Below are 15,641 nucleotides of genomic sequence, written 5' to 3'. Positions count from 1 at the left end.
CACGATCAAAATTATAGATAGTGGAAGGAGAACCAGCACACACTGTAATCATTTAAAGTGAAGTCTTTATTTGCACAACGTGTTACATGTCAATCCGACGTTTCGGTCCCTCATGGGGACCTTTTTCAAGGAAAAAGGTCCCCATGAGGGACCGAAACGTCGGATTGACATGTAACACGTTGTGCAAATAAAGACTTCACTTTAAATGATTACAGTGTGTGCTGGTTCTCCTTCCACTATATATATATATATATATATATATATATATATATATATATATATACCGTATATATAAAATGGCCCCTCTCTGTATGTATTTGTCATCTTCAGTTTATACCTCGTGTGGGTGTTGTCATATTGTGACAACTGAAAGCCTTCATGTGAGGGTCTTGCAATTCTGATGAGGCCTGAATATAACCCTTTCTCATTGTACATGATATAGATTAAACAGTAATCTTTGCAGACAGCTGCATGTTTTTATATATATATATATACTATGGACCGTATGTCGACAGAGCTTTTCTTCTTTGCATATTTGCATGAATGGATGTGCCACGTTGCTTGGTTAAGGAAAGGTCGGACAGTGTTAAATTAAAAATAAATGAAACATAAAGCCTTCATTATAGCGGGGATCATTTTCCTACGGACTAAAAATCTCCCTGCATCTTGCCCTATACATCTCATCTTAACTTCCCCTATATATTTATAAATTCAGCAACCCCCCCCCCTAAATTCAAAGTAGAAATAGTTTCCTGTAATATGTTCAGTAGGGGTAGAATTTAGTTATTAAACTGAAACTCCCAGCAACCCATGGTTGCTAAGAGTTACAGCTCAGCAACTGCCATACACCAGAAGGTTAGAGATCCATGAAGTGGCAATATTTAACAGTTATTTTGTCTACATCTGTCCTTCCCCATGATCTCATTTGATATGGGTGGTCCCTGAACAAATGCCATTTCTGCCCTATCTAAACTCCTTCCTTGCCCATTAGTGGGTCTCCCAGCCTCACAACCCTCACTTATTCCCTGTGTCTAGGAGCCAGGTGTTGCTTTCTGCTGTTTCTGACTATACACATGCTCTAGATTGCACCCATGGTTTATGGTGCTTGTGCTTTGCACATTGATCTGTTAGTGGGTTTTTACCAGTGATAGGGACAACCCAATGAGAACATGAGAAAGTTGAGCAAACTTGGGTTTAGACAGTCTCCTGGATATATCTACAGCAGAAGATTAGCAAAGACTGACGGATGTTCATGTTAGAGCTATATGGGTGCAAATGCCTGGACTTTCTCATATCTGCACCCACCGACGCGGTGCAGATTTATCAAAATGTGAGTTTAGAGCTTTATAAATAAACGTTCTATTCATTCCTATGGGATTTTTAGAACCGTATTCATCAAATGGTGAGTTCTAACTTTCACCCATTGACAAATACAATTCTAAAAATCCCATAGGAATGGATAGAAGGTTGGCTGAGTTTTTATTTATTAAGCTCTAAACATTTTGATGAATCTGCCCTTTAGTGGTTTCCCATTCATTTTGCTTGCAGGTTTTGTGAGTGTAATCCTCTTATCCTCCTTTTTCTTTCTGCAACCCCCGTTGTGCCATTTTATAAATAATAATGACGATGATGATAGTGTTAGTGCTTGGGCACATAGTCACAGTTGTCCCTTTAGTTATTTCCCCAAGGTTGGGAGAAGAAGTAAATGTTTGATATTGGAGCAGTAACTATGCTGACATATTCTGTACCAGGGGCATAACTACAGACAAAGCAGACCCTGAGGCTGCAGGGGGGCCCAGGAGGTATAGGGACCCCATGAGGCCCTAATTCATATACAATTTTTACGCCACTGTCCTGCACTATAGTATCAGTAACTCACCATGTTCTTTGTGTCAGATACAGTGCCTTTAGAAAACACAATGATGATAAGTGACAGAGCTTTCTGTACTTGCCAATGGGTGACACATGCCAAAATATCATACAATACACTTTTACTTAATGTGCCACACTGCCTCACAGTAGTCTGAACTGATGCCAATTGGACTGAACAAAACATATGAGTCCCCCAAGCCTTTGGAAAGTCCTGTTTCTCATACCAGGCACATTAGATGGCACCAACTGGGCACTCTTCATGACCACCAGCCACCTTTGACAGAAATAGTAAAATATCTGGCAATTGGCAGACTCTCTGCTAGAGCTTATGGGGCTCTTAGAATTGACAAGGCCATCGGATGGACTTGTGCACAGTTTGTCTCTGTAGCGGGACTTTTACACAATGCTCTGCACGGTGGAAAGCTCTGCACGCAATCAGACTGGTCCAGTACTGTGTGACAGAATTTTCTGTATGGAACCAAACACTGTACTGGCATCCTCTGTATAAAAGGTTAATGTTATAACAGTATTATGGCATGGTACAGCTGGAATACTCTGCACTGATACATTATGGTCAGTACTGACATATAATACTCTGTATTGCCTTACAGTGTGTGGAACTGGGATGCTCTGTGCTGAAAGGCAATGGCCAAACTGCTAGTTGTTAAGTGTTGTAGCTGCATTTATCTGCCAGTTTTTTTGCAGGGTGTCTGGACCCTTCTCTTTCTATGATTCATTCATATGATTCATATGATTTGTGAGGAAGGGTCCCTGCACCATGGTATTAAGAGTGGGTTGACTCAGTACATTCAGGGATCAGCAGGTTTGGTACATTCCGGAATCTGCTGGCTCAGTACATCCAGGAATCAGCAGATTCCGTACATTTAGGGATCAACGGACTTAGTACATTCAGGGATCAGCAGGTTCAGTACATTTGGAATCAGCAGGCTCGGTATATTCAGAATCAGTAGACTCAGTACATTCAGGGATCAGCTTTCTCATTGGCTTTTTTGTGAAAAGTGTCATTGATTTTAGATCCTCCCCCTGTGTGATTGACAGTTATTTATGTGAGCATATGGACTGCCAGATGGATAAGTGTTTGTATAAAGTTGTAAAGACAGGGTGGGTGCAGTTCTTTGATTTTAATCTAGAAAAGTGCCTGGCATTTCAAGTGATGCTTACAGCTGTGTATAACTATACTCCTCTAGGTATAGCTATCATTCATTTATCGATTGACTTGGGGCATTCCCCCAAACCACCTCTATTATTATATCTAGATTGTCCAGGCAAGAGCAAACGCAGAATAATTCAGTACACAGGGCTTTAGTATTTTCTATGTAGGTGCAGAGGCGTTGCTAGATAGGGAAGAGCTTACTCGTCATAGCAGGTGGGAGTCAAAGGTAGGAAGAGGCAGCCGGAGAAACAGCTCAGATAAATTTGGAATTTCTCTGGCCTGCGCCTACCTGGCCCCATTATTCGTATTGATTGTAAGGTCCACCAGGGCATCAGCCCCCAACCAGTTCTAAATTAAGCTGAGAGCAGTGCCCTGTCTAATCTCAAGGTTGGCATAGTAATACAGCCTATTGGAGATTGAGTATCTTGGGCAAAGGGGGCAGCTTTGACGGTAACCCTTCTCCATTGCTCCTATATGAAATCTATTACTTCTTCCCATTACATAGTATCTTATTGTATTTTTATTTTCTTATTACTAAGTCTTATTGTTTTCAAATGGATATATTTACAACCCTTATTTCTTGTGTGCACATTGTGTGAGCTGGATGCTCCTGCATTAATTCACTGTAAAATATTCCAGAATGTTGCCCCAACTTTTTTCACATTTCATCCCAAATCTCTCTGCATATATGCTTTTTATAACCAGGCTTCACCCTGGCCCACATCATTCTGGCTAAATACCTTCCAAGAGCTCAATTTGGTAAATATAAAACCTTACAGGGACATCTTATTACTTGCTGCTATTCTGGGTACTATTCAAATCCCAATGCCACCTCCTTTGTGTTTCTGAATCTTTTTCTGCCAGGGAGGTGCTGCCTCAAGCTCTGCAAGTAAGAAGATAGCAGGGCACTTTGTCCTTTATGGAAGAAAGAACGACAATGGATAATTTCAGTTTGTTGGATAAGATTAATAGAAAGCAGAGGTTATCAGTCTTCATGGATTCAAGACTCGCTTTGGGGTTCAGCATTTGTCTCTTTCATACATCTCATACCAAAATGACCTATAGTAGTGCTGTCCAACTTCTGTGGTACAGAGGGCCGGAATTTTTCTGGTCTACATGGTGGAGGGCCAATAATGGAAGCCAGTGTTATCCACTCCCTGTTTTTAGACCACACCCATGTTACCCCATGTCCACATTAATAGCACACCAAAAAACCAAATGGTTGGTGCTCACTGCAGAGATATCACTCTTATGTGAAAAAGTCATATTAAGACATTCCCTTAAATACATATACCTCCACACCTTAGGGGCCCCTAACAATAAATTTCAAATGCTAACATGGAGCACAAGGAAGGCAGAGTATGGCAAACACTGGCAAAGTATGGCACAGACAGAGTATGGCACACACAGGGAGCATAGGGCAGGCAGAGTATGATACACACAGGGAGCATAGAGCAGGCAGCGTAAAGCACATACAGGGAGCATAGAACAGGCAAAGTATGACACACACACGGAGCATAGGGCAGGCAGAGTATGGCACACACAGAGAGCATAGGGCAGGCAGAGTATGGCACACAAGGAGCATAGAGCAGGCAGAGTATGGCACACACAGGGAGCATAGGGCAGCCAGAGCATAGCACACACAGGGAGCATAGGGAAGGCAGAACAGAGTAGGAGACCACTCTAAGATGTACTACATACAGGGACAAATTGCTGGTGCCCCGTTAGCATTTTGAATAAGATGTGAACAATGTGGGCAGTTTCAGCCTGGGTATCAGGTGTGAACAGTACAGGGCTTTAGGGTGTGAACAATAGAGGTGTCACAGGTGTGAACAATGCAGGGGGATTACATGTGGGAACAATACAGAGAATTACAGTTTGTTTTTGAGGTTTAAACAATGCATGGGCCAGTTAATCAATGTATTGATACCTTTTAAAGCTTTCACATGGTAAGCAGACACAGCAAAGCAATTAATATCAAAAGATATATGTCCCAAAGCTTTTCAATAGTAAAAATAAATTATTTATTCAAATTCATGTTAAAAATTGGATACATACTGACCCCACATGGCCCACCTTACGTGTTAAGCAGACACAGCAGGTAGACTTTCACGTGGGGGGGCCACACAAGGGGGGTCACAGGCCGCCAGTTGGACAGCCCTGACCTATAGGTATATATAAACCAGGGGTGGCCTTTTTCTAATATGCTTGTTGGAGCATCTAGAATGGGTACAAAAAACAATTGCCTTCATGCCGGGTCCTGTACTAAGCCTGACAGCATGGCTTAGGACAGTCGGACTGAGTTTTCCAAGATGTTGTTATGCCCCCCCCCCCCAAAACTTCTGTTTATTAACTATCATATGTTGTGGCCTTAAGACATTTGATGGCACATATATGGGTAAGTATGTGGGAAATGTACAGCTCTAGGATATTATCCGTTGCAGTATTCACTGATCATAGAATATCACTACTTAGATTGCACTTGCTAAGCAGCTCATGTTCATGTTACAGATTCGATCAGATCTTCTTTTTCTGCTTGTTGTAGATGGCGTCCGTACAAGATGCCCGATATGGACAAAAAGACACGTCTGATCAGAACTTTGATTATATGTTCAAGCTGCTGATTATTGGCAACAGCAGCGTTGGGAAAACATCCTTCTTGTTTCGCTATGCTGACGACTCCTTTACTTCTGCCTTCGTGAGCACCGTCGGTATTGATTTCAAGGTCAAAACTGTCTTCAAAAATGAGAAAAGAATTAAACTCCAAATCTGGGTAAGATTCCTCCCTTGCAAGATATATATTTGTATACTGAAGCATGAATTGTGCTAAGACTACATATATCATGTAATATTCTCCAATGTCCCTAAAACAGTGCTCATTGTTATTCCATTGAGAACTCAACTCAAAAGTCTCTTGGAGAATTAAGATGCCCATCAATGAACAGACATTGGCAAATATGCCACCCTTTGGCTGTGTATGAGACGAAAATGATCACCTGGTCTGGTTCTGATCTGGTTCAAATAACGTTGGACTGGGTCAAAACTCTACATTATTTGGTCATCAGTTCTGCAAAGATCTGATCTGATTGTTGGCCCAAGGAACCCATTGATTTGGCACAACAGATCTTACAAGCAGATCTTTATGTGTATTTCATTTGCAGATGGTGTCTATAGGGTTAATTTATGGCCCAAAGAGCAGTTGAAGTAATGCTAAAATTGCTGCAATAATTGTGCAAAGTGACACTAAAGGTACTTGCATACAAAACTACTCTTTGCAATTGCCCCTGCCTGTCTGTTCATGCAGAGTAATCTTGGAACTACCACCACCTCTAAGATGGCGGTAGCTCCAGTGTTTTGAGAAATACACCGGCACTTACGGATACTGCTGGTAGGGCAAGCCCTTGCTGTTTATTGCTTGATGCAACATTTCGGGGAGAACCCTTTAGTCAAGCATACAGATCAAATGTGCACCATGTATTTAAAACAACATCAATTAACATATTAAGTGAGCGTACACACAGGTGCAGGTAATTGATTAATTAAAAATATCCCAGTTGTGAAGACCAGTCGGTATCCATCTAAGGACCTTAGCAACCGTGGTGAAATGTCCATATATAAAAAAGTGTATCTGAAATTTCCAGTTTCAATAAATGCTGTGATACTTAAATGCCCAAAATTGTCCAACAAGGTATCAAAAATGATGAAAAATAGGAGTCTATTGTATTTCCTTAAGGTAACAACCTGAAAATTGAATTAGAGTAGAAAACATTTGCAACAAAGTTGCTACTTTACCCTATACAGGCAAATTGGGGAATAGCTGTCCCTGAAGAATTTCAACATGCAGATTATCTAGATCACTACGGTTACTAAGGTCCTTAGATGGATACCGACTGGTCTTCACAAATGGGATATTTTTAATGAATCAATTACCTGCACCTGTGTGTACTCTCACTTAATATGCTAATTGATAATGTTTTAAATACTTAGTGCACATTTGATCTGTATGCTTGACAAAGCAGAAAATCTATACATACTTACTGTGATTTTCTTTTCCTGGACTGGAACATGGCAGTGGGCAATAAGGGTTAAATCCCCCTGACGTAGGAAGGCACAGGAAATAGAATAAAAGCACTTCCGGGTCCCCACCCGCGCCCATCTCAATGACTGGAGATAATACCCCCAATTAGGGAGGGAACCCCTGCCCACTGCCATGTTCCAGTCCAGGAAAAGAAAATCACGGTAAGTATGTATAGATTTTCTGCTTTCCTGTCCTTACACATGGCAGTGGGCAATAAGGGATGTACAAAAGCAAAACACATAGGGAGGGCTTAATTAGGAGCTTTTATTGTAGCTGCTGAAAGGACACTGCGCCCAAATTCAGCTATATTGTTAGAAAAAATGTCAAAGCAGTAGTGTTTGGAAAAGGTGTGGAGGTTTTTCCAGGTGGCTACTCTGCATATGTCATCTGCAGATACTTGGGCATGGAGAGCCCAGGAAGCCGCTATCCCTCTGGTCGAGTGTGCTCTTAAGGAGGGTGGCCCAGGTACTGTCTGAGAGGAATATGCCGTTTGGATGCATTCTCTGATCCATAGGGAGATAGCTTTTTTGGAGGCTTCATGGCCTTTCCTGGGGCCTCCATGGATAAGAAGGAGGTTGTCTGACTTCCTGAAGCTTGATACTCTCTGAAGGTAGACTTTGAGACATCTAGTGACGTCTAAGTGGTGGAGTCTGTTTTCTTCTTCGTTTTGTGGATTGTCGAAGAAGGTTGGAAGTACTATGTCCTGGGACATGTGAAATTTGGATACTACCTTAGGGATGAAGTTGTCCTGGGTTTTCAGGATGACTTTGTCGTGGAGGAAGATTATCTTATTCTCCTTAGCGGAGAGAGCATGGAGTTCACCGACTCTTTTGGCTGAGGAGATGGCCAGTAGGAACACAGTTTTTAGGGTGAGGGTCTTTAGAGGGATATCCTCTATAGGTTCGAATGGTGCCTTGGTCAAGGCGTCCAGAACTAGAGAAAGGTCCCATGGGGGGACAACGTCTCTGACTTGAGGTCGGATTCTGGCAAGGGCCTTAAAGAATTTTTTAATCAGAGGGAGGGAGGCCCATTGGTTATCTGTATAAGCAGAAATGGCAGATATCTGGCCTTTCAAGGTGGAGGAGCTAAGGTTAGCCTCTACCCCTGATTGTAGGAATTCTATGATGGAAATTTCGGATATGGAGAAGGAGGCTCCGTACTTTTCCGAGCCCCAGCTTGAGAATTTTTCCCAGATCTTGTAGTATTTGGTGGATGTGGAAATTTTCCTAGATGCTGTAAGGGTCTTGATGGCTTCGTCGGAGAGACCCATTCCCCTCAGCTTTATCCTTTCAGGTTCCAAGCAGTCAGGGCCCAATTTCCGGGATCTGGGTGTAGTGTGGCTCCCTGGTGGAGCAGGCTTGGAGTTACTGGTAGTCGGAATGGCTTCTTGTGGGATAGGTGGAAGAGGAGAGGGAACCAAGGTCTCCTTGGCCACCATGGTGTGATGAGGATTACATGTGCTTTGTCCTCCTGAATTTTCTTGATAGTTCTTGCTATCATTGATATTGGAGGAAAGATGTATGCTAGGCGGAAGTTCCATTGGAAGGAGAACGCATCCCAGTATGTTGCTCTGGGGTCCCTCTGCCAGGAGCAGAACACTTTGTTCTTTTTGTTCTGGAAGGTCGCCATTAGGTCGATGGTCATGTGGCCCCATTTCTTGCGGATTGAGTTGTACACCTCCTGGTTCAGTTCCCATTCTCCAATTGCTGGAAACTTCCTGCTGAGGTGGTCCGCTAAGGAGTTTGAGGGACCTGGGATGTAGGAAGCTTTGATGGTTGTTACGTTCTTTTGTGCCCATTCGAAAATAGCTGTGGTCAAGGAGGACAGCTGCCTGGACCTGGTTCCTCCCTGATTGTTTATGTAACTTACTGTTGTAAGATTGTCTGATTTGATCAGTATGGATTTGTTCTTTAAGTGCTTTTGGAGATGATGTATGGCTGAAAGGACTGCCCTCAGTTCTCTCCAATTGGAGGATCTTTTGCTCTCTGACTGAGTCCATTTCCCCTGAATCTGGATTAGTTTGTAGTGGGCTCCCCAGCCCTTGTGGCTTGCGTCCGTCGTGACGATTTCCCATTTCTGGGAGGCTAAAGATACTGGAGTTTCCAGGTTACTTTTCTTGAGCCACCAGGATATTTGGGATATTGTGGTGGGAGAGATGTGTATCAGCTGGGAGTCTCTCTCGTGGTTCCTGTCCCATTGGTTGAGGAACTCTTCTTGGAGAGGTCTCGTATGGATTCTGGCCCATTTTACAGAGTCTATAGTAGACGTGAGTTTTCCCAAGACTTGTTGGCATATCCTTGCCGTAGTGATGGGGTGGAGAGATAGCTGTTGTACTTGGTGGATTATGTCTGAGACTCTTTCCTCTGAGAGTCTCACTTGAAGTTTTCTGGAGTTGATGAGGACTCCTAGGAATAAGATTTCTTGTGTAGGCTGTAGGTTGGATTTCCCTTTGTTGACAATCCATCCCCATTCCCCCAGGGTATTCAGGACAATCTTTATATGTTGTTGGAGTATAATTCTTGATGGTGCCTTTATAAGCATGTCGTCGAGATATGCAAAGACTTGGATACCTTTCAGTCTCAGGAAGGCTATCATAGGTGCTAGAATCTTTGTGAAGACCCTTGGGGCAGATGCAAGACCGAATGGGAGGGTTTGATATTCATAGTGTTTGCCCAGTATGAAGAACCTCAGGAATTTTTTGTGTGTTTCTAGAATTGGGATGTGTAGATAGGCATCCTGGATGTCTATTTTTGCCATCCAGTCCCCATGGTTGATGAGTTGACATATAGATCTTAGAGTCTCTATCTTCAAGTTCTTTGTTTTGAGAAATTTGTTTAAGTGTCTGAGGTTGAGTATGACCCTGAAGGTTCCGTTCTTCTTTCTTTTCAGGAAGAGGTGCGAATAAATGCCTTTGAATAGGTCTGGTTGGGGAACCTCTGAGATTATTCCTCTGAGTAACAGGTCTGATAGTATGCTCTTTAGGTTGTTTACTGCTTCCAGGGATCTGGGTTTCTCTGAGGATACGAAGGTACTTGTTGGATAGGTGTGGAGGTCTAACTTGTAACCTTCGCTGAGAATCTTCAGTACCCAAGAATCCGATATGTTTTGAGCCCACACTGTCTTGAATAGTTTTAGTCTTCCTCCAAGGCAAGACAGGGGGGCTCGCGCACCTTCATGCAGACTTCTTATCGGATTTGAAATCCTTTCTTCTGGTCCAGGGTTGACCCTGGCCTCTGGACCTCCAGGGTTGCTTGAAGGAGGGTTTGCCTGGTCTATATTGTTTGGCATCCTGGAAAGGCTTCCGTAAGGGTTTCTTTTCCCTTTTGTCCTGTGGGAGGAAAGCAGATTTCCCTGCTGATGCCTTAGATATAATATTATCAAGTTTTTCCCCGAATAGTAGGGACCCTTCGAAGGGAAGTGAGCAGAGATTGTGCTTGCTCTGGGGATCGGCATGCCAGTGGCGTAACCAGAGAGCTCTGCGGGCTGCCACGCTAAGCCCCATGGCTTTGGCAGAAAATTTGACCAGGTCCATGGAAGCCTCTGTAGTGTATTCATTCTCAGTTCCATTCTTGATGGATTGTTCCAGGTCTTCTATCCAGATTTGGTTGGCTCTTGCTATTGTGGTAATCGCTACTGAGGCTTGATTGGATGTCCCATTTATTAAGTAGGACTTTTTAAGGGTCACGTCTTGTCTCCTCTCCATAGCATCCTTCAATGATACCCCTTCGTCCACAGGAAGAGTAGTGCGCCTTGCTACTCTGGTTATGGCTGCGTCGACTTTTGGGGCAGTATACCAGAATTTGAAGTCGTTTTCCTCGAAGGGGTACAGTTTTTTGATTCTTCTGGAGGTTCCTACTTTTTTGTCTGGTGTTTTCCATTCTTCCATGATGGTATCTTTGATTACTCTGTGTAAAGGGAATTTTGCACCTTTTTTGGCTATCGACTTAAACATTCTGTCATGTTTAGGGGTGTCCTCGGTAGTATCAAGATCTAGTGCTGATCGCATGGCTTTGATCAGGGGATCCAGGTAATCTAGGTTGAAGGAACCTATGTCTTCTTGTTCTTCTTCTTCAGACTGCGATAGCTCCCCTTCGGAGACGCTGGAGTAGCTTGGGGGCTCCCTTCTTTTGTGGGGTCTGCTACTGCTACCCGCTGTAGAGGAGGCTGGTTTGTATTTGTCTCCTATGTTATTCAAGACCCTCTCAGTGACTTGATTGACCATGTCATCCATGGATTCTTTGATGGTGCTCTGCATCCAATCTTTAAGGTTGTGTAAGTCAGGAGAAGGGCCTGCTGCTTCCTGTAGGCATCTTTCACATAATCTTTTATCATGTAGAGCTGCATCTCCGCAGGCCATACAGTCATTCCTGGGAGTCTTTCTCCTTTGAGATTCTTCTCTTGGAGAGGGACTTCTGGAAAAAATATTACAAGAATTACTCACCTTCTTTTGCTATCCCTTTGTACAAAAGACTCTCTTTGGTGCACTTACCCCCTGGAGCCTGAGCGTCTGCTCATAATAGACAGTCTGCAAGATAGTAAAGGTAATCTTGTAAGATATATAATGTATATATATATAGTAGGAATGCTCCTGCGTTTTTAGTTAGCCAGCTTGACTTACACCTGGGCTGGACGATGAGTACAGGGGCACAGCAGAGGTTTTGGTATTCTGAAAAGACCTCCTCCTCTGGTATGGTTTGCAGCTTGCTGAGAAAAAACACCAATCTGTGCTTACCTGCGATCCGGCGCGCGCCTTTAAGTTGTGCGCCAATGCGCATGCGTGTTTTCGCCGCGTTCCGTAGGCGCCATATTGGAGATGGGCGCTCGGCGTGTTTTCGCGTGTGCGAGTTTTCGCCGTGTTTAGTAGCGCCATAGTAAAGATGGGCGCTCGGCGTCTTATCACGCATGCGCTACCTCCCGCGGCAGCATTGCGACTTATTGCGCCGTAGGCAACAAAAGGCCTGAAGCCCGCCGGCTTCCCCTGGGACACTCACAAGGTGAGAACCTCGGCCCCAGGTGCTTCAGAAGGAGAGAGAGTAGCTCCTCTGGTATGGGGGTAGTCTTTCGACAGGAGAATTGAGATGGGCGCTGGTGGGGACCCGGAAGTGCTTTTATTCTATTTCCTGTGCCTTCCTACGTCAGGGGGATTTAACCCTTATTGCCCACTGCCATGTGTAAGGACAGGAAAGGGGTTTTCCCGAAACTTGCATTACGCAATAAACAGCAAGGGCTTGGCCTGCAAGCAGTATCCTCGTGTGCCGGTGTATTTCTCAAATCTCCATGTTGATTTAGAGGTAACGGATCCCTCTTTCACTGTGCTCCAGGGAGTTCCCAGTCCGGAAGGCCAGGGTGTGCGAGACAGACTGTTTTGTTTCTACTGTCGTAGCTCCAGTGTTCCCACTGTAGCCGTAACCAGAGCCTAAGAAATTGGGAGCAGGCATCTTTTCAATTTCAAGTGTCTGAATAGATGCCATCTGATGCATTGAGTGTAATTGCACCAATCACAACTCCTCACAGCTGCAATAACATGGAATTATGGGAGAATACACTGCATACTGGGTAAAAAACATGGCGATGTGCAGCCCTTGAGATTATGGGAGAATGCACTGCAAACTGGGTGAAAAAGATGGTGATTTGCAGTCCTTGGAATTATGGGAGAAGACACTGCATACTGGGTAAAAAACATGGCGATTTGCAGCCCTTGGGATTATGGGAGAATACACTGCATACTGGGTAAAAAACATGGCGATTTGCAGCCCTTGGAATTATGGGAAAACATGGCGATTTGCAGCACTTGAAATTATGGGAGAATACACTGCATACTGGGTAAAAAAACATGGTGACTTGCAGCCCTTGGGATTATGGGAGAAAACACTGCATACTGGGTAAAAAAAACAAAGGGAGACTTACCCATGATTTCCAGTGCTAAACTATTTGTTGTTGCCGGCTGTTGGGTTGGAGAGGGACAGCTTGTCAGGCGCTCATCGATAGTTTTATGTAAAATTGTTTAATGTAAAAGTGTTATGTTGTTTTACGTGAGCATTAGATGAGTATTGTTGGTCACCAGTCTAATTAACCACTTAGCAGTATAGCCCCTGTGTGTAGATGGCAGTTTATAGCTGTAGCTGTGTGCAGGATGCTGGGAGAAAGGGTGTGCTTTCGTTTTATAAGGCAATGTACCAAATTGCTTGGTATTAATGTTATTTATAGCTTGAAAATAAGTTCAGGTTGCACAGCTGGGGCACTGAAGAACACATTTAAGGTACATCAAGGACAATGTGCTAGTCATATAGTTGTTCTTATACTACACTCTCTCAGCATACCTCTAACAGTCAAAGACTATTAGGGAATTTCAACAGCATCTTATCTCCGATATAGAAAGACACATAATAAGGATTGATCCCATCCATTAGGGAAGTGTTTCCAGCAGTGTATTGGTGTCGGAGTTAAAGAGGCCTCAGAGTCAAGGACCTGCTTCAGCTCAGAAATGAGAGGCACTAGGAATGTTCTTTTTTAAACTCCAGAGCCGAGGGACCTTGTTACTGTGTCTTATATTACTTGCCATATATAATGGAGCTCTGGTCATGATTGATATATCTTGCCATTTGTAATCTGTGGTTAAAAGGGCAACTAAAGCTCCCTGAATAATTTGGCATAACATAGAAACGAATACATTAAACACTAGGCACGTAGATATGTCCTAGTTTCCCGGGATGTGCTCTCATGTTCTAAGGAGGAATTGCTGCTTTATTCTTCAGCACTTAGAACTGACCAGAGCTAGATGACTCTTCTCTGCTCACTAATGTCATTTTCTGAGCAACCTAACAAGGCTCCTTGTTTCACTAACTTCATTTTCTGTATCCAGTTGACTGAAATGCATGTTGACAGTTGATGCTGTATATTAGTGATATTCAGGTCAACAAAAAGTAGTCTCGTCGTGCCTAATCCTAATCCACCCTCTCTCTCGCAAGATATTATTACTTATATACTTGCACCCGTCCCTCTCTGACATCACCAGAAGTGTTTGGGCAGATGTTAGTATATACAGTAATCCCCCAGGAATAGGGATGGGCTAACATCTCAGCCACGTGCTATAAAAGACCCAAACCTGCCCGACCTGCTACTGTATTTTTTTTTGTACTGTATTTTTATAAGTTTTCACATATAAGAGATAAAGCCATTAAAGGGGATGTTCACCTTTGAATTAACTATTAGTATGATTTAGAAAGGGTTATCCAATTTGCAATTGGTTTTGATTATTTGTGGTTTGTGAGTTATATACCTTTTCATTCAGCAGCTCTCCAGTTTGCAATTTCAGCCATCTGGTTGCTAGGGTCTATATTACCATATAAACCATGCACTGATCTGAATAAAAAACTGGAATATGAAAAGGAGAGGGCCCTAATAGAAAGATGAGTAATAAAAAGTAGCAATAACAATACATTTGCAGCCTTACAGAGAATTTGTTTTTTTAGATGGGGTCAGTGACCCTCCATTTGAAAGCTGGAAAAAATTAATGCAAGAATGCAAATAATTCAAAAACTCGAAAAATGAAGGGCAATTGAAAAGTTGCTTAGAATTAGCCATTCTATAACCTACTAAATGTTAACTTAAAGGTGAACCATTAAGGCATGGCATCAGTTAAATGAATTCAAAAGCATTCTTAAACAACATACAAAGTAAGTAACAAAGGTAAGTTAGAAGAAAAAAAAGAGGATATTTGAAGTGCGTAGCTGAATGCTGTTTGCAGGAACACTAAAACTCATTTACTAAACAAAAGACCTTACACTAAAGACTGTTTTTTTTAGCTGGGCTTAACATTTTGTTAAAATACAATTTATACCTCCAATTTAAAGCAATGGTACAATGCTATGTAATGTAAAATTTTAAATACAGTATAAATCTCAGGCATAAAAAGTGTTACCTTTTTCACAACAGTTTACATTTTTTTTCTTTTTCACCCGAATCAGTCCCATTAACTTTACTCGGTTGTGGCAGGTCGACAGTGGTTTAAATCACTGGCAGAACTTTAGGCTTTACTCTGTTGCCGAAGATGATATACGGATGATTATTTCTGCTTTTTTTCTATGATAAATAAAAAGAATCTCTCCACGACTCATAAAGCTTTGTTTTGCAGACTGCGAGACCTGCCGGGATTCTTTATATCTGCCGTATCTTTCATTTCTGGCTGTAAATAAACATGTAACCTTTTTTGTTGGAGAAAACCATCATGTGCATCCCAATAGCTTTTCATTTTAATGTTCCTCCGTGCTACACTATCATTTTTCCATTTGAACAGCGACTAGCGGTTCCTTTTTTATTTGCAGCACTATAATAAACAGGCTGCTGGCAATAACATCCCAGTCTGCAACGTTTATATAGAAAGCATTGCCTCTTTCTGCTCCCATTATTCTCTTATTCTCATGCAGTTTTGGCAGCTGTTTATAGGAGTTCATTGCACGTAGCACATATTCATCAAGATCCAGAAAACTCCAAAATACAGTGGTGTCATTTTGTAAC

The 15,641-nt window shown here is 42.6% G+C and overlaps 1 protein-coding gene across 1 annotated transcript in view; it reads left to right on the top strand.

The window, feature by feature from the left end:
• Positions 1 to 15,641, top strand: part of rab3c.L (RAB3C, member RAS oncogene family L homeolog) — a 67,774-nt gene that overhangs the window by 3,090 nt on the left and 49,043 nt on the right. Inside the window, exon 2 of the mRNA XM_018265935.2 lies at positions 5,592 to 5,819. Within this exon, the coding sequence (XP_018121424.1) occupies positions 5,592 to 5,819 (228 nt within the window). The remainder of the gene's footprint in view (positions 1 to 5,591; positions 5,820 to 15,641) is intronic.

The sequence above is a fragment of the Xenopus laevis genome, chromosome 1L (assembly GCF_017654675.1).
Source record: "Xenopus laevis strain J_2021 chromosome 1L, Xenopus_laevis_v10.1, whole genome shotgun sequence".
In the NCBI taxonomy this organism is placed as follows: domain Eukaryota; kingdom Metazoa; phylum Chordata; class Amphibia; order Anura; family Pipidae; genus Xenopus; species Xenopus laevis.
Note: the sequence above shows the minus strand (reverse complement) of the source record. Positions and strands in the feature narration are given on the sequence as shown.